We start from the raw sequence: 24409 nt of genomic DNA, 5'->3' as shown, positions 1-24409 counted from the left end.
AGTGCTTATATTATATAAATACAATTCATATCTGTATTCAATATACTCATTTAAATACTGTTATTCTATGATACCGATTACTGTCATTTCATGTAAAGGTTTTGTTGCTGTGAAAGCTATAAAGCTGCACAATGTTTTCATTATAAACCCATCTTACTCATTCCTAATATTCCGAATAAAATTCACGCCTTGTTCACTGCCAACAAGAAGAGAAATTTGTGGGGTACTTGATTATGCTGAATACAAGCTTGAGCTGTGGGAACAAGGAATTTTCCCATTCAACAGCGCTTCTCTCCCTCCATCCCCTTTTAATAGTGCCTAGTCCCATTTGAATCATTTATGGTGGGAGTAGGGGAGGGAGGAGGAAGGGATGTTTCATTCTAAGACATGTTATGCCAAACAAAAATGCCTTTTTGGCCATTTGTAAGAGGAGAAAAGGAGAGTATTGGGGGTTTTGTCAGTGATGTACACCTTTTGTCTGATATATCTGTGACTGTCCTGCTCAGACCTACTGAAAAGGAGACTGAGATTCCCTTCTGTTTACAAGAGGATTTCAAGTCTTCCCCACCTTTGATTCTCACTAAAAACTGGTTTCAGCTCAATCAGACATGACTCATAATAAATCCAGAACTTCTTCTACCTTGTACAAGTACTTAGTCATTGTAACAGAAACTGGAAACCAATTATTCTCTACAAACTTCTTGACTACCATGTTGGAGAATCATACTCTCTAGTACTGGTCTCCGTCCCAAGGAAGGTGTAACCGATTCACACAAACACAACTTCTTCAACAGCAACTACTGAGAGCATCCAATTGCACCACAAATCTAGCCTATTTCACCCCAAAATCTGAAAACCATGCTGATATTTACATTCTACATGATTGAAGCCAGAAGTCATTCTTCTGTCTACTTTTCTGTTTTCTTCTGTCTACTTTTCAGGTTGACATTCAAGTCACTAGAGTATATGGCATTCTGATGTAGCATTCTTGGTTTAAACTATTCTGCCTTCTGCAACTTAAACATTCAGTGGTCCAGACAGAAAGCATGTGAAAAAAATGACTCTTGAACCAGGTAGTAAGGTCACCTAGTCATAAACTACGAATATTTAATTTCGTGTATACAAAATGGAACTATTTCAACAGAACAATGCATCCCTTTCCAGAATACCCGTTATTCCGTTTGCTGGAGCAAACTTGTGGGTGATGTTGTCTCCTATGGAATAAGTAGAATTTCTTGGGTTTAGATCTAAGGATGTGTGATGTGCAAAAATGTTTAACCGTGGTTTGATTTCAGTAACACCTCGAAGGAGGGAAAGGCAATATTGTATAAATCATGGTGTTCTCCGTTAGTTTTTATCATCATTATTAACCTGACTGAACAATACCGTAGACTTTTACATTCATTATCTGTCTCTGTAAAGTAGTTATTGAATTTTTAATCTACCCCTCAACTTAGAAAGCAAGCTGATCACTTTCAAGAAACAGTTGATTTTGGATATAAACCTAAGGTTTCTGGAGATCATGCAGGATTCATTTATAATTAGAGTGTTAAATATTTCTAGGCTGTGGCTCAGTTCATTTCTTATGAAACTAGTTAGAGGATTGTTTCGTGTTGTTTCAGAATTCTAGCATGATGTAGTAGTCTGAAATGTACAATGGATTAGTTTAAATAAACATGTACAGGTAAATTAAGAATTATAATTTCAATTCACATATGAGTGTGTGCATGCACACATGTATGTGTGTGTGCACGGCAGGGGGAGGCTGTACAAAAAGAGGGTGCATGCATTATTTTGCTTTGGCAGAGTTTCAGGGGTATAACCCTCAAAAGTGACCGTAACCAATTGTTTTGGGATTGTGTACCGTGGGTTTTTTGGTAGCAGGGGAGGGGCTTCAGGGACTGCTCCTGTGAGAAGCTTCTAGAAGCTTCCCCAGCTCCAAGCTGGACCCACCGCTGGCCCAGGCTGAGCCCATCAGCGATGGTGGTAGCGCCTCTGGGAGAACAGGTTTCAGAAGGGGAACGCCCAGTGAGTGGGGGAGTGGGATGTGAGAGGAACCCCTCTGCAGATAATGAGGTCAGTGAAGAAGAAGGAGGAGGAGGAGCAGGGAAGGAGGGGATGCCCCTGCAGCCCATGGTGAGACGGCAGGCTGTCCCCCCCAGCCCACGGAGGGGAGCGGGGGAGCAGATGCCCACCTGCAGCCCAGGGAGAGAGGAGCCCACGCCGGAGCAGGGCGATGCCCCCCAGGATGGCCGGGATGCCAGGGGAAAGCCCGCGCTGGAGCAGGCTGTGCCTGAAGGACTGCAGCCCGTGGAAGGGACCCACGCTGGAGCAGTTTGTGAAGGACTGTCTCCCGTGGGAGGGACCCCACGGTGGAGCAGGGGAAGAGTGAGGAGTCCTCCCCCTGAGGAGGAAGGAGCGGCAGAGACAAGGTGTGAGGACCCAACCCCAGCCCCCAGTCACCGCTGGGGGGGCGGGGAGGGAGAGAAAATGAGGAATGGAGTTGAGCCAGGAAGGGGGGGGGGGGGGGGAAAGGTGTTCCAAGGTTTGGTTTTACTTCCCATTATCCTTGTTTTGATTTGATTGGTAGTCAATGAAATTGATTTTGTTTCTTCCCCAAGTTGAGCCTGTCTTTTGCCCGTGACCATAAGTGGTGAGTGATCCCTCCCTGTCCTTGTCTCGACCCACGAGCATTTCGCTCATCCCACCGTGGCTGGGGGGGAGGGACCAGCGAGTGGCTGCGTGGTGCTTTGTTACTGGCTGGGCTTAAATCACGACACCAATCCGATATATGGCCTGGTGAGGCTGAACCATTGCGTATCCTGAAACTGCCTTCATTTTTCTCCTAGTGTTCTTACAGAAGAGAACGGAGCACACCTAGAGTTGTACAACCAGCTCACAGAAAGTACAAACAGAAGCTCTGCAGATGCACTAGTAGCTCATAGCTTCAGTTAAGGATTACACCCTATTCTATTAAGTACAATGAAAGGCAGAAAAAGGAACAAAAATTAATAATAAAATTATTATATCTGCTGTAATTATCAGAAGATTCAACGTATTCTATGCTAAGCCACTGTCATATTTTTGAAAATATAATGAAATAGGTCACTTTTAAAGACAGGTTTTTACTGGACACTCTTCATACACAAAAGGACTCAAGAGAAAACTACTACCAGTGAAAAATTTATTAATGACAAAATGAAGGTAGAGATCAATGATATCAAAATCAATTAAACAGGACAGAACTGAGGCTAAGGAATAAAGTGCCTTTTATAAAAGTAGCCTGATACGTCAGATAAAGGAAAGCAACAGAGGGAAATATAAAGCAGTAGGGAGCAGATTATCACAGAATTGACTCAGAAATATGATATTACAAGCAATGTTTTGAAGAGAACTGACAGGAACCAGATTGCATCTGTCAAAGCCAAAAAGCAACATTCAAAAAAAATTTTAAGGTTTTGCGGCAATTACACAACTCTTTATATACATACATCAGAGTGGCTGAAACTTCCTTTCCTGCTGCAACTATTGTTTCATCCAATACAAAGGTCTAGGCATGTAGTTTCTCCACCTGGGTCCCCATTACTCTATACTGTTTCGTTCTGCTTCTATCTAGACTACCTCATTCCCAGTATACTTTTTGTCATAGCTTCTTGTTTGTTTGTTTGCTTCTTTTTTTTCTCTCCATTTCTCTCTTTTTTCCTTTCCCTTTTCTTTTATTTTTTGGTCTATGCAGTCTTCTCCCATGATTTTACTTTCCACTCCTCTCTCTCAGTTTGTTGTCACTTTCTACCAAAAGCTCTACTGTAACACATCTCTTCCCATGAATCTTCTCCAACCACTTAAAATACCGAAAGCATTTTTCTGTCTGAATCTCTGCATCTCTTATTGTCACCTTCTTCTTCCTGGACTAGACTATAATTTACCTTTTATAAAAGGTTCTTACACAGCCTTCTTCACAAACTCATACCAAAACACTAGCTCAAAAAATTCACGAGCAAGAAATCTTACTTTAACTTCCAGAAATCTGACTTAGGCTTATCTATCAACTTCACCGGCATAATCTTCTCCCTTAGGATTTTTCATCCTTTATTTTGTAGCCAAAAATCTCTCTCTAAGGATCACTATGAGTTTATAATCCCCACAGCTATAATCTTTTCCTGTCTCTATACACACTTATTTTCAAATCTTTATTTAGGGTTTCCATATGCAGCCTTATCCGATCTCATCACGTTATTTCCTTTTTCCCTTTTCTGAGCTTTAAACTTTCGCCACGTCTGTCTCCCTCTCACTTCTGTTGTCTCCTCCCACTAGTGATTGCTTTTCTTTGCTGGTCACTCCTATTTAAATAATCTTTAAAATACCTATCTAGGTGCGTCCCCGTATTTAAATTCTCCCTTTGTTTTCACCTTCTTGCCATCAGCAATCTCTTCCCTGGAAAGCACTGCTTTTCCTTTTCTTTTCTGCTTTCTACTCTCACATATATCGTTTGCTCTAACAAATGTAATTTGTAATTTCTATATTGCAAGGCCATCAAGGCAGAGACCTTGTTCTCTTGCTCTTTTAGGGCAGAAGAGAAAGAGAGCAAGAACACCTACAGTATTACATAAACAACAGTAGTAAAAATGACACAGCATTAGCCTAATGCAGGAAATGAATACTCCTTGGTGTGTTGTACATTCAGCCTGTAAGCAGACTTTCAGACCTAAGAATTTGCCAACTAGCAAGAGGGGATCTTTTGTTGAATAGCAGCCAAAATTAATAGATAAACACGCAAATAAAACCACTGTTTTTAATATACTTTAAGGCAACAAAGAAGCGCATGTGAACCATAAAACATATTCACAGTACATGAATAATTTAGCAACATTTAAAAGGAATACAGTGACCACCTCACATAGGAGTGTAATCAACGTTTAGGTTCCCACGGGTTAAGAAGTATATCCTAAACTCACAGACAAATGAATTCTTCCCTTCTGACCAGAAAAAACAGGACATGTCTAACGGAAGCTGAGATGAGTGAAAACTCAGATGTCAAGCTTTGTGTGGCTCTGTTTTGCTTGGTTGTGTGCAAAACATGCTTAGAATACACCTTACGTGACAGATTTTTATTGGCAGGGTGTAGTTTGAGTTCAGTAATTATATAGTGACTCAATTTTTCATTAATTCAGGTTTGTCTGTGAAACCTTAAGTCTCTTATCAGCCCTCCTTGTTCTTCAATTCATTGTGTCACCATGTAAACTGAATTCAGATTCATTCTATCTTTGAAGTTTGGCCCCCTTCGTTAGATCTGATTTTGAGGATAGGATTTAAGCATCAGGTTTCCAGAATTGAAATAGCAGTTTGAAGTTAGAATCTACACTTTTACATTTCTGAAAACTGTGTGATTAATTCATTGAAAAGCACAGTTCATTTGCATGAAATATTACTCCATACAGCTTTAATATAAAACTGGTTCTATAGTTCCCCTCTCAATGTGACACATTTTAATGTGCTTTTTACGAAAGGTTTTTCTTTAATGTTGTATATATCTATCCCTAGCTGAAAATAATAAAGGAGTATATAAATAGTATCAGCTTTCTGTATTGTCTAGAGACTTTTTTTCAGATGGATTTAGTTTTAGATGGCTTTTCTTTATTGTATGTGTCCTTACACCACCACAATTTTGTGTCTAAATATATTTCAGATTGTTTGGGTAGGAAGGGCCCCCCTATCACTACAAATGAGCATACACAGTATACCTACAGAATTTCTGAGATTTTAAGGTAAGGAAGAACAATGAGATTTTGACAGAAAGGTACTTTCATTAAAAAGGTCAAAATAGTGTTAAGTGACAGAAGAGATGCTGTAGATAAAGATATTAACGAGAACCAGGATCCAGAAATACTTACAATACGAACAAGCCAAGCCAACGTAGAAGTAGATGTAGAGTAGTGGGTGTTGTAATGATAAGGTGGAGTCTGATCATCTTCCCATGTCTCATACCGTTCTGCATAGAAGACTGCTCTCTTTGGGTTCAAAGCACCAATGGGCTGCAAAGGGATAAGAGGTCAAATATATTATCAGCTGAAGGGCAGCATGTCTGATATGCCATAGGTTAATTCTGTGTTAAGATTCACTATATAGGAGACTCTGCAGCCAAACTCATTCCATACCGCAGTAATCCCTTCAGATCGCTGTAATCTTCGAATTTCTTTTCAAAGGCTTTGTGTACTAGAAGTCTTATGACATTCCTTATTTTAATTGACAAATATAAGTGATCCACATCTGCAAACTTTCAAGACCTTCTTGAAGTATGAGTTGTTTCCCAATTAATGCAGTAACATTGTTCTGGAAATAGACTTCTAAAACTGCATTTAAAATGCATTGAGGCCAAACTAATATTTCTGTTGCTGTCATTCACCATAATCACACAGCTAATGAAAACTGACTTTTGCTCACACAGGATACTTTGTAATGCACAGTTCATGATGAAAAGATTTCACGCGGAACTGCTGATGGTGTCTGGTGATCCTAAGCAGAAATACTTAAAAACCATGCATAGTCCTGCAGGACTGGATGTACTTTCTGACTGAACAAAGCCACGTTTTCCCAGCAAAACAAACAAGCTTTGTACTTACAAACAATAGAATTTGGAAATTATTCACAAATTCAAAGTCCATTCTGAACATACTTAACTGACAATCTATACAAATCAGGTAAAAACCAAAAGAAATGTAAGACAGGAGTAGGAACTGTTGGTTTTGACATGTCTACTTAGGGGATACATGCTTTTCTATGTTTTTTTTTACCCACTTTATCTCAGAATTTTTTTGCAAAATGTATGTTATTGTGTGATACAAAAGTCACAGAGATAAAGAAATACAACAGAAAGTAACTAAAATGTTGAAATAAATATCTAAGTGATCTTAAGTCCGTTTTTCCAGATGAGATAGTAATAGTATATTTACTACCTATCTGCAAAGAATCTTCACATTTTAGCTTTTGTAGTAAAATTAACCAAACACCCAGAGTTTAATACTTCAAGGAGAGCACACTTCCACACCAAATAATTGTATAAACTTATTATAATTTTAAATGATTACTTGATTTGTATTAATCAAAAATTAAGAGTCAGAATTGATATTATTATGGGAATTACAACTTGAAAACAAACATATACTCAAGGACTTTGACCCTTTTCAAAATGCTAACAGGTATTCTCACATTTCAGTCCACCACACAATTTTCTACTGAGTTAAAATTGAAAGTCATTTGGAATGGAAATACCAGTACAAGGTCAAATCAGTGTGTTTCACTACACTACATATGTAACTGAACAATTTTAAAGCTACAAGTATTTTATTCTTTCAGCACTGCTATGTTTTTTGAGATGGCTGTTAAAAAGGCTGACATAGAACATGATGTTTTCCAATTTTAAATATTAGAGCTTGTTTTTAAATATCAGTGTTTGATGAACACTTACATTTTAAAACATTTTGATTTCAGTATTTTTCACATGAGACGCTCTGGATGCTTAGTAGTTTGCTGTGTCATGAAGATGTTACTAGATTTCTCATACGTGTAAAATGTATGAGTAATCCCTAAGGATCAGTGTTATCTGGTGCAGACTGCACTGCAAGACCTCACAAAACATTCTCGAAAAAGAAGTACGAGCCATTCCCTAATGCTTTCCAGGCTTGTTTCCCAACTACTGGAAAAAGAAAAAAATAAATATTTGCATTCTTGTTATACTCTGTTTTGTTACACATCCTGCCACTGTCAGGAAACATGCTGGTATTATTGTAGCCTATAAGTTGCCAATACATAAAAATGATTGTTCAACCACTTCCTTGAAAGAGCAACTTATTAAAAGACATTCTTCTCCTATTGGACTGACAAACTGTGCAGCTCTACGTGCACTTTGCTAAATTTTATCAGGGCTCTGGGTTGCTTTGGGGACCGCATGGGACCTGCTGACACCACCCTCATTAAGGCACTGTGCATCCACGTCTCTGGCAGAACAAATTCCAGTCCCCAACCGCACATTTCAAAAGCTAAAGCAGTAATTCACACCCGAGTCTGTTAGCAGGAAACGTTCACCCCCTCTGAGAAGGAAACACAAAATGGCAGACAAATCGGTGAGATTGTATTTTGTAATGGAAAAACACCCTGGGAATCTCTCTTCCCTCCACTGTGAAGGTGCATCTTACCCTACGCCGCAGTGAGTTCTGAGGCTATGGAAGACAGAGGCATCATCTGTCACAATATTATGGTACGTATATGTTTGAAGGCACAGTAGAGGAGGGATATGGTGATTAAGGCAAGATTGAAAATCAAAACTCCAGGCCTTTCAAATATATATTTGAAGCTGATCAGATGTCTTTCATCAAATAAGCTATGTGTTTTCATTCTTCACTGTAATTGATTACAGTAACAAGAACTGTGAAGCATAGCTGATGCTCAAAAATAATTACAAGGTATTTTATTTTACAGACTAGAAAAATTTTAATGATGGTTTAACCCATAGCTTTAAATAACTTAAAAAAAAATTATATATATATATATATATTGTTGTATTTAATGAAAAAGGTACTTTCCCTCAGTAACTTGAACATAATTTTCCGAAGTCACATAAAACACTAATGCAAACACACCATCATGTTTTTTAGGTTCTTCAGGGAGAAGTGTTATTTCAATTTAAAAGATAAAAGATAAAAGGTTGTAAGACGGTGCATTCCCATTTTCATGTAAAAATGCCTGCACAAGTAGCAAAAATAATCTACTTTCAGAAGACACATGTTCAATTTATTAAATGATAAACCTAAAAAGCTGTATTCTGAAGATTACCTTCATCCTCATCAATATTCTTTTCAGAGTCAGAAGCCACTTTTCTTTCAACTACTTTAGGATTCATTTCAAGAAGAATGCTGAAATGCACAAAATATCTGCTGAATAAAATGGGTTCTTTAAGTGAAATACCATGAGAGTCACCTCTCTTCTTGCACAGCATGGAAATTTTCACGCAAAAATCTCTGGGAAGAATCTTTTCTGGGAATTACCCTCCCTTGCCCCAGAGAGAAGGAAAGAAAGAGCGAAAGGAGAGAGCGAGGTAGAGCTTGTCTTCAGCTAGAAAGTCTCACCTCGACTTCTCAGGACAGATCCTGTATTGGATGAACTAGTGATCTGGATGGTAGCCTGGGATTCAGGAGATGCAGGTTCATTTCTGCCATTCCACAAAGATTTCTAGCGTTCCCAGGTAAACCGCGTAGGTATGACTATACCTTCCACGGTACGACTACCTTGCAATACCAAGGTGCGCTAGAAGTGCCTGCGCCGGCTCGAGAGGGGCTGGCGTGCATACGAAGCACTGTTTATGAGGAGAAGACAACTGGAATCTTGGAAGTAGCAGGGCTGTCTCGGTGCAGCACTGCACGGGGAGGAGAGCTGGGAGCTGCCCACGCTCACCCAACTCTGCAGCTTCTGCTTCAGCGTCACATCGGCTCTCTCTGGCCTGTGGCGAAGAAATACAAAGAACGTCTGATCCCCCTTTTCTCCTTTTCTGTGCGGTGCTGGAAACCCTTATGTGAACCGCTTCTGTGAAACCCTTATGTGAAACCGTGCACGCTGAAAATGATAATGGAAAGTGCTCAAATCTCTCATTTTTTTGTTGTGTAATTTAAAAATTTGTTTGTTAACCACAAATCGATCAGCTTGTGTGTACCAAATGACTAGGCGTTTTCTGAAAGTGAAAACTTCCGTAAATAAAATAGCATGGAGTAAATTCAGAGGGGTCTGCCCTGGCTTCCTTAGTGCTTTTTTAATGTCCACGCGGCAAAATGCTGTTACCCAAAGAAATGGTAACAGTTCATCCTTCAGTAAAGACATGCATTTTCTGTAAAGACTTTAAATCTCAGTTGTACAAACCAGCAACTAACTCAGTTTTACTCTGATGAGGCATGTGTCCTACTAGATGACAAGTTCTACAGTAATGGTAGTCTCTCACATTTCTTGTGAAATGTGTAGGGTATGTGGAGTTTTGGTCACTTTTCCATAGCATTACAGTGCCGTTCTCAGTCCAGAAAGTCAACTACTATGGTTTTAATCTGATACCATGGCTATAAAATGGAGATAAATTTTATTTATGGATCAATGCCTGTATCTTCACATAATTGGAAATAAAATTATTTTCTTCCTTTCAATGGGAGTCTACTGCTGTGTAAACGAGTTAAAATGACTTGTACAAACAATACAAAAGCAAAGCTCAATCCATGTACTATGTCTCAGTCCAGTACCTTAACCATAAGACTAGTACAGAAACTGAATTTGAGTCAAACAAATTGTTCTGAACATTAAATAAAAAGTTCTCTCTATAATGTTTTATAAATGGCTTTTTCCAAACACACCATTTGTCTTTTTATTAAAAAAAGCCCTCTGTAAGGACTCATATCAAATAGTATTAACTTTTCATAAAATGGTTTTATAAGATATTCTTTACTCCAACCAAGCAAAACAGCTCACTGTATGACAATGCCTATTCAGCCACTTCACTTCTGATGTACTAAAAGCTGCTGTTTGAGTTTATTTTATGCTTCTTTTTCCATTTAAAAATAAAGTAAGTGTTTACTTTAACATTAAAAACACACTGCTATTCATGTAATTCTTTTTTATCTGGCTAATCTCTTTAGACATCTGGCCTTTGAACCAGTGTATTGTCAATACATCTAGTGTTTATATCCACTGGACATGTTATGTTAGCTCATGTAATATTTACTGTTTTGCCAGCTATCTTCATAGAACTACATTCTCTCATGAGAGCAGAACTGAATGTAGCATCCTATTTATCCAGCCACTGAAATATTCTGCTTATCTTGACTCTAATTCACGCAGCAGCTACCTTATCTGTTTATCTCTTTTTTTTTTTTGTAATGTACTGCACAAAATTGTAGCTGGGTACAAAAGAAATCTTGAGCGTGGCTTTATTTGGCTCTGGCTGAATACAGACTGAGCTTTTCCTGACTGCTTGCTTTTTTATTAAAAAAAAGAAACAAACCACCAAACAACAACTTTTAAGCAGGACATCTTAGGATGGTACTTTAAAGTTTAAAATAAATTCTAATTTTATCCAAATTTGTAAACAGCTTTTCTTCAGCATATCAGTATCAACTTTATCAAATATAAGAGTTCTGGCAGATTCAAAGTACCAGAGTTTCACGCAGTAAATGAACTTTTTATTTAAGAAAAGAAAATGTTTAATTGTGTGGCTTAAACCAAATGAGAATCAAACTCATTTTTCTTCTGATGGTAGAGTTCTGTGTGGTAAAGAGAGAAGCTCAAGTTACAGAAACTGATTTCATTTTTCCAGTGAGAGTGGCTCTTGATAAGCCCATAAACTCCATTCCACAGCATATACATTTTTGGAAGTATTAAGTGTGGTTTGCCTTGAAATACTCACACTTCGATGCGTTCATTTGCATTATTACATTTAGAAGCCTTGGGGCTTTATCACTTCCTTTTCTTGAAATGGCACAGTAATAAGGAAAAGTGGTTATGCTTATCACCACCCGTCAGTCAAACACCTTCTATATTAACAAAATATAATTTTTTCCACTCAATGAATGGGCGTGTGATGTTTCATACACATGCCAATATTAGTATTACTTTGCCTGGTGAAGAAATCATTTTATTTAACAGGATGTATGACTGGAAGTAAATGAGGAGAAATTCCCATTTACACTTTAATGAGCAGGGACAATGCAGCATGTCAAACCCATGCATTCACTATAATTTAGGAGTAAAAGTCATACAATTTTGCACAAACAAACCGTATCACATTTTAAGTGTGTTGAAACCCCCAAAACCTCAGTGTACAGTAAGGGCTGCATACGTTTCCTGTACTAATGTTTAATACCATAGGTATTCTTCCAAAGGAAATCTCAATAAAGAAGAAAATAAGCAGATCACCTGGTGGCTTGATAGTGAAAAGATAATCTATGTATCTATGACAGCCTCTTTCATTAGCTTTTCATCCTGTCAAACAATAAATATAACCTTTAACCTTGTATATGTAATGAATAAAACTTGAGCCTACACTGTCTAATCAAATGAGAGGTCCAATATATCCTACTGCTACGGCACCTTCCATGCCCATGGGCCCTGTTTTTAAATCTCAAATTATATGTAAAAGGAAAAAAAAGCCTTGGTAGGGGAATTTCCAAACACTTCAAAGAAAAAGGGCAGAGGAATTTTCAGACTAATATTTAAATATAATTGTTCTGAGAGAACAAGCAACATCTGGATGTAAAAGTACCACAATAAGGAGCGCTACATAAAACCAGAATAAAATTAAATGGAAGGAAAGGACAAGTTACATGTTCAAGATGGCTTTGCAGAAATGTAAATATTTAAGTTTGAGCTAAATGCAAAAGGCATATGTTTTACTCTGTCACTGACATCGTAGGCAAGCCAAATACATCTAATTTCATTTCCACAAAACATAGGAATTGCATTTGTCATGTATGTTCACTTAGGACTTGTGATACCACAAAGGTGGTGTATCATATTTTACACAGAAAGCCTAGGAAGCAAAGGTTAAAAAATTTCAAAAGAAGTACTGTCAATTATCATAACTGACACTGGAGCTTTGTATGACCTTTGTGTGATAACACACAAATTAATTATTTTTCAAAAAGTTAGATTTAGCATCTACATTTAACTGCCAAAACTATTTTAAACCAACAAAACAAAGCATGATAGGAGGTTTCCCTTTTAATTTCATTGCTTTTGTGGGCTTTTACCACATATGTAATAGTGTTAGAATTCTAAGTCATTTCAAAAGATTTGTTTGAGGGCTATTAATTACTAAATATTAAGGACAGAGGCTTTGTGAAACCTAAGAAGGGCAAACTTACAGGAAGACAGAAGGTCAGGAACTGACAAAGGAGATTTTATCCATCAACAGCTTAGCTGGAGGTTCTGATTTGCCATCAAATCTGCAGGAACATTTCTGCATTGCAGGGTAAAATCTGACAGAAGGAAGTGGCTCCTCATGGAAAGGATACTGCGTGTGTCTGCCCCAGAGGTCTGGCTGAGGCTTGATAGCACACCCCGGTTCAATAATGCGAACAATAAATCACTGACTCCTGCTTTTAAGCACTTGGCTACTCAGGATTCACCTCCCTAACAAGGAAAGAAGGGGCTTGCTTACAGATACAGGACAATATCGAAAATGAAAACAGAATTGCCAAGGAAATACCTCAGATACGTTCTGATTTTGAAGACTTTAACTGATAATGCACAAATTGAAACAGGATGCAAGTAATGCGTAACAGCCCGAGTGCACAGAGTAAGGCATTTCATATTAACTAGCTACTGCCTTTTACAAAAAAAATCATTAGTCTATCTTTCCTTTTAAAACCATTGTGAAATGAAACCTATCAGATGTTATTATAATAAACACTGGAAAAATTTGACAATTACACCCCTTTTATCCTGAGGGATCCCGCAACACTTTACAGATTGCACATGTGTTTTCTCACACATCCATGGGATAAACGCAGCCCAGATATTGCCAGAAAGGAAAGACCATTCTCCTTAACTAGTTCTGCGTAGGCTTTTTTTTAGTGGTCAAGACCCTAGCTTTTCCAGAGGAAACTACTGGTAGCTTTTGAATAAGAGAATGCAGTCATCAAATTGGGTAAGAAAAGGTCCTCGGGCAAAATACTGCTGTGCACATTGCCCGGATTCTTGAAGAAACATAAATAACCAGGGACTTGATTTTACATTTCCTTTCAAGGGAGAGCACTACTAGGAGTACAGTGATACTTACTAAGCTATACAAGCACTAATTCCATAATGAGTCTTTACTAACTCATGAGGAAAACCTATCTATTCAACTATGGCGTTACTTCCTGTAGCAATTACATACTTAAATAGGCTGCCACAAAAATTTGGAGTCAACCAAACCCAAATACCTAATGAAGGACTCATGAGACACTGTCTAATCTTGTTGCACTTCACCACACACAGTGCTATTAATACTTGAAAGAAGTGAGTCTGAGAGATTTTGAAAAGTTTAAGCATCCTAATGAAAGGTTTATCACTATACACAATTCTAAACCAGAAATACTTTTATACATGCTAGGGAACAAGCCAGCACAAGATGATCACTGGTCTTTATTTAACTCATGTCTGTGGATTTTCTTTTATCATTCCTGGCACAGATTACAATGGTGTTACAGAATGGAAAAACACATTTGTGAAACGTACCTATAATATTATGAAAGGTCAGAAGTTTTACATAACATAAGTAGAGTCTCAACAAATTTGTTTACATTTGAGTCATACTGTGAATGTAGTTTAATTTCTGGTTTTATTTACTTATTTATTTATCTAAGAAAAAAGGGAGAGGATACTTAGGTGGCTCTATCTGCTACTATACAATCAAGTCCTACTCAAATTATTTTGGAAGTCTCACAAAAGCAGGCTTCCAGGAATGGTTATGACTGCAAGCACGCTCTTTCCAACAGGGATATAAGACTGTGAGACACCCAGGGTGGGATTTCTCCGTTGCTGCCCAGGGTGTGTCCTCGCAGGAAGAGGAGGAAAGAAAAGCAGACTTAAAGGCAGAAGCCCCAGAAACTCTCATCCCGGACCAGCAGCAGAAGGGAAAGCAGGGGCTGCAGCCCAGGACTGCAGAAGAGGCCCTGGGGGACATTTTCTCCTCTCCAGCCTCATCCCTTAAGTCAGCGAGTAACAGCCTCCTGCGGTTTTGAGCCTCACTAACTTGGGCGAGCCACTTCTCCCTCCTGGCTGAGGAACTGTGGAGGATGCAAGAAAGCTGTCATCCTCAGACAACAGAAACCTCGTGCTGGGGATGTTGCAAGGCTATCCACCTTCACTGGTGAGAAAGTACACACGCTTTCTTAGTTGATAGGAACCGGGAAAAGATACTTCCCACAACTCAGTTTCAAACCCTGTTTTTTGTATTTATTCCAGTTGGCCAAAAGTAGAGCCCTTCCCTAGGCTTCTGCTATGCTTGGCCAGGGCACACCTTCTCTCCAGTCTGTTGACACAATCGGAGTACCAGAGCTGGGTATAGATGGCTGTCTGGTGCTATTGGAGAAACAAATACTAGGAACGGTATTATTATAAGGCATTAACTGCCGAAGCCCGGTTGGAGGACGAAACCCACAAATAATGATAGGGACCAGATACTCCAGGGTCTAAAATACAAAATACTTGTTTACTGAACAATTATTAAACCAAAAGGAGGTGCTGCTATTATATTACTCATCTAGTCACTGCAAAATAAAGTGAAAAGTTAGTCCAAGCTTTTTATTTCCAAAGGATCAGCTTTCATAAACTAAGGGAGATAATTAGTGAGATCAAGTGGTCTGACGCACTCATGATCTGTAAGTCAGAAGATACAGAGGAGTTGCAGGTTTGGAAACAGATCAGTCAGGGACACGGAAGCAGCATAATGTTGAGATTCAGTATAAAATGATTCTAAGATAGAAAAGTCTATTTCAGACTTCTCTGACTTGAAGATAAAGACCTAACTTAACCAGACAATAAATATAAAACAAAATCTCTTCCTAAAAGGGCTGGCTGACTGTCTTTAACAGAATCAAAGCATACCTTTGAAAGATCTCTGAAGTTGCCTGGAAGGGTCAGGTCTAACTCTTCAGATTCATAGTTTGTTAAAACCCACGGAAATACAGGGTATTGGTTCAGATCATTGTACGTTCGTCCTATTAAGAAAGAAAATGTTTCAAGAATTAGGAAATAGTGTCCGCTTCTCCAGCTGAAAAACAATCTAGTGGTTACTTTTGTTGCATCACATGTTCCCAGTTCCCACCACTTGACAGAATCAGGTATAAATCTTCCAGACAAAAGTAGCCATTTAGATGCACTTATCTTGAATCAGAAGTCAACACAGAAATCTGCATAATATAAACAGCACAGTATCTTTCAAGATCAACTAAAATGCATCATATGCCAATAAACTTTTTTTATTTCTATGAAGCTATTTTCGTTGTATGAATGTTAAAATCTAAAACCACTAGACTATTCTTTTTCCCAGCAACTCTATGCAGTATCATTAGCTGGCAAAGATTAAATGAGACTCCAAATAGCAAGGGGCTAAACTTGAGGTTTGCAAATCTAGGCCTATCCCAGATAGACCATATTAATCCATTATTCCCCACAGCTCTACTTCACTGAAGAAGTGGTGACATTTCACTGCAATAGTGGAATCAAAGTGGAGGAAGTCATGTTTGCTTTAACACTGTTTTGTAACCACTTGGAAAATTAAAAAACATTTTCTCCCTTCTAAAAGACAGAGCTGACTGCCCCAGGCCACTCTCTCCGAACATAATGAAAGTAACATTGCTACCACCCCAGCAGCTCAAATGTGCAAAAGCCATCTTTAGGTACAGTTTCAAAAGAACAATCTGCAACTGAAGTGAATAGAAAATTATGAATTCATTACCAGGAAAAGTGTGTTTGGGAAAGGCTGTTATTTCTGTGTCAGCTGGTACTTAGTAGTATCTAACATTTCAGTGATAAGACAAATGAAGTTGCTTAGTACAGAACCATCCACCATATTGATTTACTGAGAACCACACAATATGCAACACGAGTCTTAAAAAACAAAATCAGGTCATAAATATACGTGTGTGTGTATTTATATAATATAATTAGCAGACTGAAATAACCCAGGTTAACAATTCCCAGTCCTGCGGCAGATTTACAGCCCTGTCTCACTAACTGCTTCCTTCCAGATTCTGGACAGATTCCTGGGGTACAAAACCCAGCACAGGAAAACACAGGCTTCCTTGTTCTAAGTAGCATTTGCAATTCTCCACAAAAATCAGCTCTGCTTTAATGAAATGTGAAACTTTCACTGCTCTACAAACACCTTATATTTTCAATAGAAGTTGATGAACAAAAGCATGTTTCTATTTTGTACATAGCTTCACTGAAAACAGGAAAAGTGCATATTGTTAACAACTGTGTGTCCTCATTTTTGCATTTTGAACACATAAGTGTTCACAAGAATATAAAAAAAATAATGGAGGTGCAAATACAGCTTTGTTAAAAAAGCAATACCAGCACTGTGAGCCACATACAAATAAAGATGTATAGAAACAAAAACACTTCTTTATTATCAGCAATGAATGAATGCAAACCACTCTTGGACAGAATGAGAATGTATCAAACAATTAAATCAAGAAATACACCAGAATTTATCGATGTGAGGAAGGAAAAGGAAAGGTGCTCTCTGGCAGAGTATTAATTGTTGTAGGGTTTGGTGGGGGGGTGTCTATATGTCTTGAAGTAAGACAACTCTGCCTCATTTTCCACATCCTTCAAATCAGAATATTCTTTTCTTCTTTGGCAAGGGGTTAATTACATACGGTTTGTAAAGTTTCTTGAGATTGTCAAATTTAAGGTTCTGTAAAACACAGTCTTTATAAAACTATACCTTTATAAAATAAAAGTTTTTCTGACCATCAGGATCCTCAATTAAGTTAACAGAAGAATGTGCAAAAGCTTCCGCAAAAGGAAGACATCTGTGCCTATGTAGACAGCAGACTAAAAGAAATTGGAGATTCAGGAAGAAAATGACTGAGATGACTGCAGTTTATTACAAAGCCTAAGCAAAAATGATGATTCTTCAGAATCAAAAGTTTTATGGAAGAGAGTTCACAGTAATAAAGACCTTCAATTGAAAACACTTTCTAGAAACATTTGGAAAGGTGAGAACATCCTTTCACAAAATTTTGAAAGGAAATTTAGGGTTATCCAAAATGACTTTTTATTTAAAAATTGAGATTTTCCATATTGATATTTTATTTAATTTTTATATTTATTTCAGTCATTTCAATTTCAATATTTAGTCAACAAGATTTTGACTTTTTTTTCCTATTCTATATGGGAAAATCATAAATATGTGAATAATGCGATCAAGAAGCAATCCTGAGCCTAGCTGCTGTACACAAGTTCTCCTTTGCTGTGTGGTTTTTGATAGGTTCCTTATAGTATGGACACAAGAACAAATCATCATGCGGAATTAGCTCCATATCAGGACACTGCAGTAACTCTTGTGTGCATTTTTTTACCCCACAATGAGAAATAATTTGAAGCAGCTTATCTCTCAGCTTAGGTAGGACAAGTTACAAACAATGGAGCCTTCCTGATTATGTATTGGATAAAAATAACCATAGCCTTGTGAAAAAATAGACAAAATATTTAATTCTCTCCTACTTCAATATTTATGAAACACGCTTTATTTATTAAGAGATTAACTACTAATAATAGCTATTAATTTGTTTAGTAAAAAAGTTAGTGATTTATTTTTCTCAATTCAACAATTTTCTTTTTAATATCAACAAATAAAAATTACTCAAGAAGACGAATCATAATTTAAATTGTGAAAGCAGACCAAACCTACACACCTATGCTTATCTGAGTAGAGGACAGTGATCTAGGCCTATAATGGGATTACAAATCCCTAATTCTAAACATGCATAAATATTAGTGGTTCAACTTTATTAGGAATGCTTTCTTGATCAGTTCTGGCTTCACAATGATGATTTTCAGAGTAAAGTCAGCCATCTCATCAATTGACTGGTGCTTCCAGAAAGAATTATTTGGTTCTTTCGTAAGGTAAATAAATATAAAACAGAAACCTGTACTGCTATTGGTAGTCCCTATACCTTTTCAGAAGCTTCAGATTTTCCCCCAAGTAGGCTTACAGAGATTAATATTAAAGGCTGAATATTAAATATCACAAGCCTGTGACACTAATCTACTTGAACAATAAAATTGAAGCATAGTAAATGAGATCTCAGAAATACTGGATATGCTTCTTCATTAAAAAAAACTTTTTAATTAAACCATCCAATTTAATGTTTTTATATGGCACTTTAGTTTTGAAGGTAAAGTGAGCTAGAGACAGCTGACAAAGAAATTATAACTGCAATTCCTTGGTGAAAATGTTAATGACAGCAAAATATTGTTTAATTAGATGATTGCAGCATCTGGATTAACACTCTTTAAGAGCGATGTTCCTGTGCTTGTCTGCTTCTTCACACTTTACAGACATTTTGTCATCTCTAGGTCATTAGGAAAGAATTTTTAATGATTTTTCTAGAAGCAAGTAGTTCGAGTTACATCTAATTAGATGACAATAATAAGCCCAACACATGCAGTAGCTAAATATATACATAATTAACCAGTGAGGGCTTGTACATCACAGAGTAAAAAAGTGGAAAATGCTAAACAGGCAAAAAAAAAAGAGGGAGGGGAAAGAAGTTCATCTGAATTTATTACCTGACTGAAGATGTCATTTTTTTCCACAAACCTTTAAAAATAATCCCTTTCCACTACAAGAAATGACTTACAAAAATTATGGATATAATTATTCTCCACTTCTTTTAAAAGCTGTGGCAGGTAGGATTTAAAAGAATTAAAATTCCAATAAATAAAAACGCAAACACACATTTAATATACTGTAATTTGAAAAGAAAAAAAAAACAGCAGAAATCAGTTAAATACTGAGAAATAGATTTGAAAACTAGACTTCTAAGTAAAACAGTGGGCACTGCAACCATATTACAAAACAACTTCTTGTCCCCACTCCTCTCGATTCCTTTTGCTGCAGTGGGATTACTTTTAAGTACTGTTTTCAATAATCTTCTAACTGAGAATAGTAAAAATCACTTGTTCCCTCCGTCACCCAGAGGGTTCAGCTGACATACGTGCCGATCACATGCAATACGGCCTCTTCTTACGCGCCTGAAGGAAGGACGACGAGTACAATTATAGCGGCTTCAAAGGTAAAGGATCCCTGAGAAGGCAGCAGGGAGGAGGAGGGGGAAGGTGGCCAGGAAGGCTCATGTCTACACAGCCAGGACAAAAACCAGGGGCACGGAGAGTACAACACTGAGACTGATTGATAAGTAGCAGAGTGCAATGTTTACCTTTGGGAGAAAAACCCAGAGCCGTAAACATGATGAAATATGCTCGAGTTGGAAAAGAGGGCAAGAAAGAGGTGAAGACCTTGGAAACAGAATAGGGAGGCGAGAAAATAGTTGGCTAGAGGGTCAGAGAAACAGGTTGAAACAAGACTTTCGAGAGTTTTGAAAAGGGAGAGCGATATTGAATTGAAATTGCAGTGAGTCATCAGGCCAGCGCAAGTGATGTTAATCGTATATCCTTGGATAGGAAACGATGTAGGAAGAGAGAACTATGACAGCTGATGTAGACAGTTATTAAGTCACAAGTACAGATCACAACAGAAACAGTTAAACTAAAAATGAAGCCAGGCAATGTTTCAGAGGTGGTAACAGGGTGATGTAAAGACTAAAAAAAAAAAAAAAAAAAAAAAAAAAAGTCATAGAAAGATGGATTTTTTCCAAGGGGACACTTCGGTATTTCAAACATTGATTAAGAACTTATAGAATAGCCAGGGGCCATGCTTGTCAGGACAGACATATCGGCAAAGCAGGGAGAGATTTAAGGAGAAGTTCTTGTATTTATTTCAGTGGTTCTGTTCTACAGAGACCAACCGGTCTGTGTAATTAACAGGATTAACAAGCAGGCAAAGGACTTCTTGTGGGAAAGGACCCAGTTGCATGTCACAAATGAAGGAAATGCGTTGGTGTCAGAAGCCCCCCTTCTGAACGCCTCTCTTCCAAGGCTGCCGTTTCTTGAATAATTTCAAAAACCGATCACAAGAAAACATGAGTGATTTCTTGAGGTTTTGTAAAGGGCTAGACGCTAATTAAGCACCGTTGTAAGAAGAAAGGAAGCTATAAACAATCGGCAAAAAGTGTACTAAATCACTTTGTTAGTGGACCTCTATTTATTTGGAAGAGGAGAAAAAACAATGAAGGGACCTATGTATCACTTACTTACCAGCAGATAATCCACATTTCTTAAGCACCAAACCTCCACGTTTCTTAATTGACTAAGCTATGGCCCAGATATGCTGAATAAGCCAGTAGGAGCTAAATGGCAACATGAATAAAAAAATTTTGATGCACATATTTCTCAATGGCTAAAAACAATTATATTGTTAGAAAAGAAGATGCTGCTTAAACAAACAGTTATAGTCTAAAAGTAGGCCACCGCTGCCTACACAAACAGTTACCGGCAAAGAAGTTGTATCTTTTAAGGAAATATTTCTTACGGGATCTCATTACAAAAGATTATAATTAAAAATGTATTTGAAAATTGGATTTCCAAAGAAGAAAGAAAAGAAAATACATGTCTTGTCTTTACTTGGCAAAGGCAGTCCTGAATATATTCAATACCCTATCTTTGTGTACAAAATAGAAACTCCTGTATTTTCTTCTGACTGCTGAGGGTCCTGTCTACAGCGCATATAAGAATTTGCTTCAGTTTAACACAGATGTGTCTGGACAGTTATCAGTTCAGTGTTATCAAAACAAGGGCAACATGTGGTAGAGGTACTTTGTTTCCAGTACGGTACTTCTGGCAGAGATATTAAGTTTTTTAGTGCTTCATCAGAAAACGCCTATTTGTTGTAAAATACTGTTCTGGAGAAATATCTTTCAGCAGAAAATTTACAGAAATATAGGCACAGCTGTAAAAGCAGTGGTGTCGTTCAGGCTGCCTCAGAGCAATCGACCCCACAGTTCCCCGGATCTCAGCCCCTAGCAGCACAGTGCCATGCAATGGGGGAGCCAGAAAACAGCTTAGGGACGTGAGAACTGCTAGGCTTTCTAACATATAGTTCTGTTTTGAAGCTTTCTCCACTGCCGTTGGACTTGGAGCTCACGTGCACTTCATTGTGGGTGGGTTTCTGGCTTGCCAGGAACTTTATGATGAGATTCTTTGCAATACCCCCAAGTTCTTCGTGAGTTTTTGGAAGTCAGCTTCCTAGCTGAAGTGCAGACTTCATTAGAACTACAAAACCACATTGATCTTCCAAAAAATAACTGGGGAACTTTTGCTTCCATCAAAGAGTTCAAAAATTTAAGGATTTGTTCCAAACTGGAATAAAAAGTTTATTGTCATGTGTAGAATTGCCTGTTGGGTTTCAGTCAGTTTTAATTACCTTATGTTGTTTTCAGAAAAGATTTTTTGTGTGTGTATCGTTGGCAGGAAGTTCAGCTATCAAAGGTAAATTTTATTCTAATTTTCAAAAAAAACATCATGAATTTCTATGAGAGCGCATCAGTGAGTGCAGATGTTATAATGACATTACCAACTGAAATCTATTTATCTATGTTCATAGAGACCATGAATCTTCAAAATCTTCAAAAAATGAAGAAGCAGAAATAGAAAGCACATAATACAGCAGTGCAATCATGCTTTCTTACAAGCTCTTTGCACTGAAGGCCATTCTAACATGCAATAGTCGTAGCAGATGTCAGCAGGACCCTTTATTTCACTAATCCTGCTGGAACACTATCAGATGAATCTCAGCTGCTTTTAGACATTCCTCCAAAATCTTTTATGAGATTGTACAGTGATACTTTCTTCCCAACTAACGCAATGACTGTTACCCTTCTTGGAAAATGAAAACAGAACAGAAAACACATAGATTGGTAAGGACCCAATAGCAAAAGCCAAGCAATGCAGATGGGTATGAAATAAAAATTAGAGTAAGGGATATTCTTTGTGACGAGGAAAAGGTCTTCAAATGTTACTCAACACCTTGCTCACATCTTAGCGCAAGAGTATCCATGGGTATTAATTTTTATTTAACCAATACTGGTTACTTCCAAAACTTTTAAAAATCAGCATATTGGCTTTCCTTCAGAAAACATTTATTGGTTGATTCACGTGACCCACAAGCATCATTAAAAAGAATGACTTTACAAAATAAGTCAGTCAGTACAAGATGGAGACAAAGAGTTAGGCTGAATTTCTTCTAGAGACTCAAATCTACCACCCTCTCTTTCAGGGAACATGGTCTTTACCTAAATTTGAATTTGATCATGCACTGCTGAAAGACTTCATAAGATAGTAGGTAATGCTGTGAAAATGAGCAAGTGAGCTTATACAATTAACAACGAGATTACAGGAACAAATGAGATTTACCAGTAAGAGACTGATACCAAAAATCTGCCAGAAATTAAGTGCTTTGAGTCAGAGAGAGACAATACTGAGGTACTGACCAAGCCGCTGTAAGCTTTTCCAAATACAATACAAGCTCATAGACACACACACACACACACACACAAAAAGAGTCAGTAATCCTCGAAACCTTGCGCATAGCTGGTGGTACCTGGAATGCAAATGTCAGCCCATCCTGTTATAAGGCAGGTGAACGACGCTAGATGACATTAAGAGAAACTTGCCTTATGTGACCACCCAGGTGTTTGGCTATAAAGCCTGCCTAGCAGTACTAGTATCAAACAACAGGTCAAAAAACATTTTTCTTAAGACCTCTGAGATACTCTAAAGGAATCTCTTCAGGCTGAAGCTTGTTTACTGATGGATACTTTAGTGTAAGTGTCACTGCAATTCCTAATTGACTTCAGACATAACGATGCCTTCCAGGTTTGGATGCTTTGATGATGTACCTAAAAATAAATGACCTTGGAGTTTTAAACTGATTAAAAATGAAAAGTAATTTATCAAAAATTGGCTCAGCTCTTGTCCACTCTCATTTAAAGAGTTTAGACACACCGCTTACAGAAGAAATGAATACATAAAAAGGAAATTACAAGTGAGGGACGGTTCTGTCAATAATGTATTGGACAAGGACTGAAGGGACCTAAGCTAACTTTCCCAGCTCTCCAGTAAACCCTCCAGGCTCGGGTGAGGCGGTCAGGGAGCCCGCGAGGCTCTGCCTGCATTTCCCCATCGCCAGAAGGGCAGCGGATCGCACGAGAGGCGGAGCGGCTGGAGGCAGGCCAGCGTCCAGAAGCGGGATAGCGGCATCCTTGCGGCGCTCCGCCAGAGGTAACGAGCCCTCCGCACGGCTCCTTCCTTTGGCACGGGTCTGCGGGGCTGTGGCGATAACGCTCGGGGACCACGCTGGCGAGCCTGCGTTGGACTGCACCGTACGGACTTTCCAGCCCGGGTCTCCGGTAGCTTCAGGGACTCCGCTTTGTGCTCCGCCGCACAAGGGAAACGTGCCCTCCGGCTTCCAGCTGTTCGGCGGTAGCACTTCTGTATCACCCTGGGATAATTTCGTGACACATTTATTAACGTCCGTAAGACTGGATGCCTGGAAGATGTCTACCGTATAAGCACGGAGGCAAAAGCCTGAAGGTTCAGAGCAAGCGAGTTTGACAGCTCCTGAATTCCGCCACTGCCCTACCGGGAAGAACACGGCGACTGTCCTCACACCGGCCAGCGCAACGGGAGCTACCTTCGGGTTTCACGCTTACGTTTGTCTTATGTCTGGCCTGAGGATAACCTCAAGCATAAAAGTCAGGACCAA

General features: G+C 38.3%; 1 protein-coding gene across 7 annotated transcripts in view; it reads right to left on the bottom strand.

Annotated features, from left to right (window-relative positions):
• NBEA (neurobeachin) overlaps nucleotides 1–24409 on the bottom strand; it is a 511508-nt gene that overhangs the window by 75618 nt on the left and 411481 nt on the right. For all 7 annotated transcript variants that reach the window (XM_052812195.1, XM_052812196.1, XM_052812200.1 and 4 more), the window contains 2 exons: nucleotides 15619–15731; nucleotides 5892–6032 (listed from right to left, as the gene is read on the bottom strand). In XM_052812195.1, the coding sequence (XP_052668155.1) occupies nucleotides 5892–6032; nucleotides 15619–15731 (254 nt within the window). The remainder of the gene's footprint in view (nucleotides 1–5891; nucleotides 6033–15618; nucleotides 15732–24409) is intronic.

Source organism: Harpia harpyja, chromosome 17, assembly GCF_026419915.1.
Source record: "Harpia harpyja isolate bHarHar1 chromosome 17, bHarHar1 primary haplotype, whole genome shotgun sequence".
NCBI lineage: Eukaryota > Metazoa > Chordata > Aves > Accipitriformes > Accipitridae > Harpia > Harpia harpyja.
The sequence above is the reverse complement of the archived record's forward strand: the minus strand, read 5'-3'. Positions and strand labels throughout refer to the sequence as shown.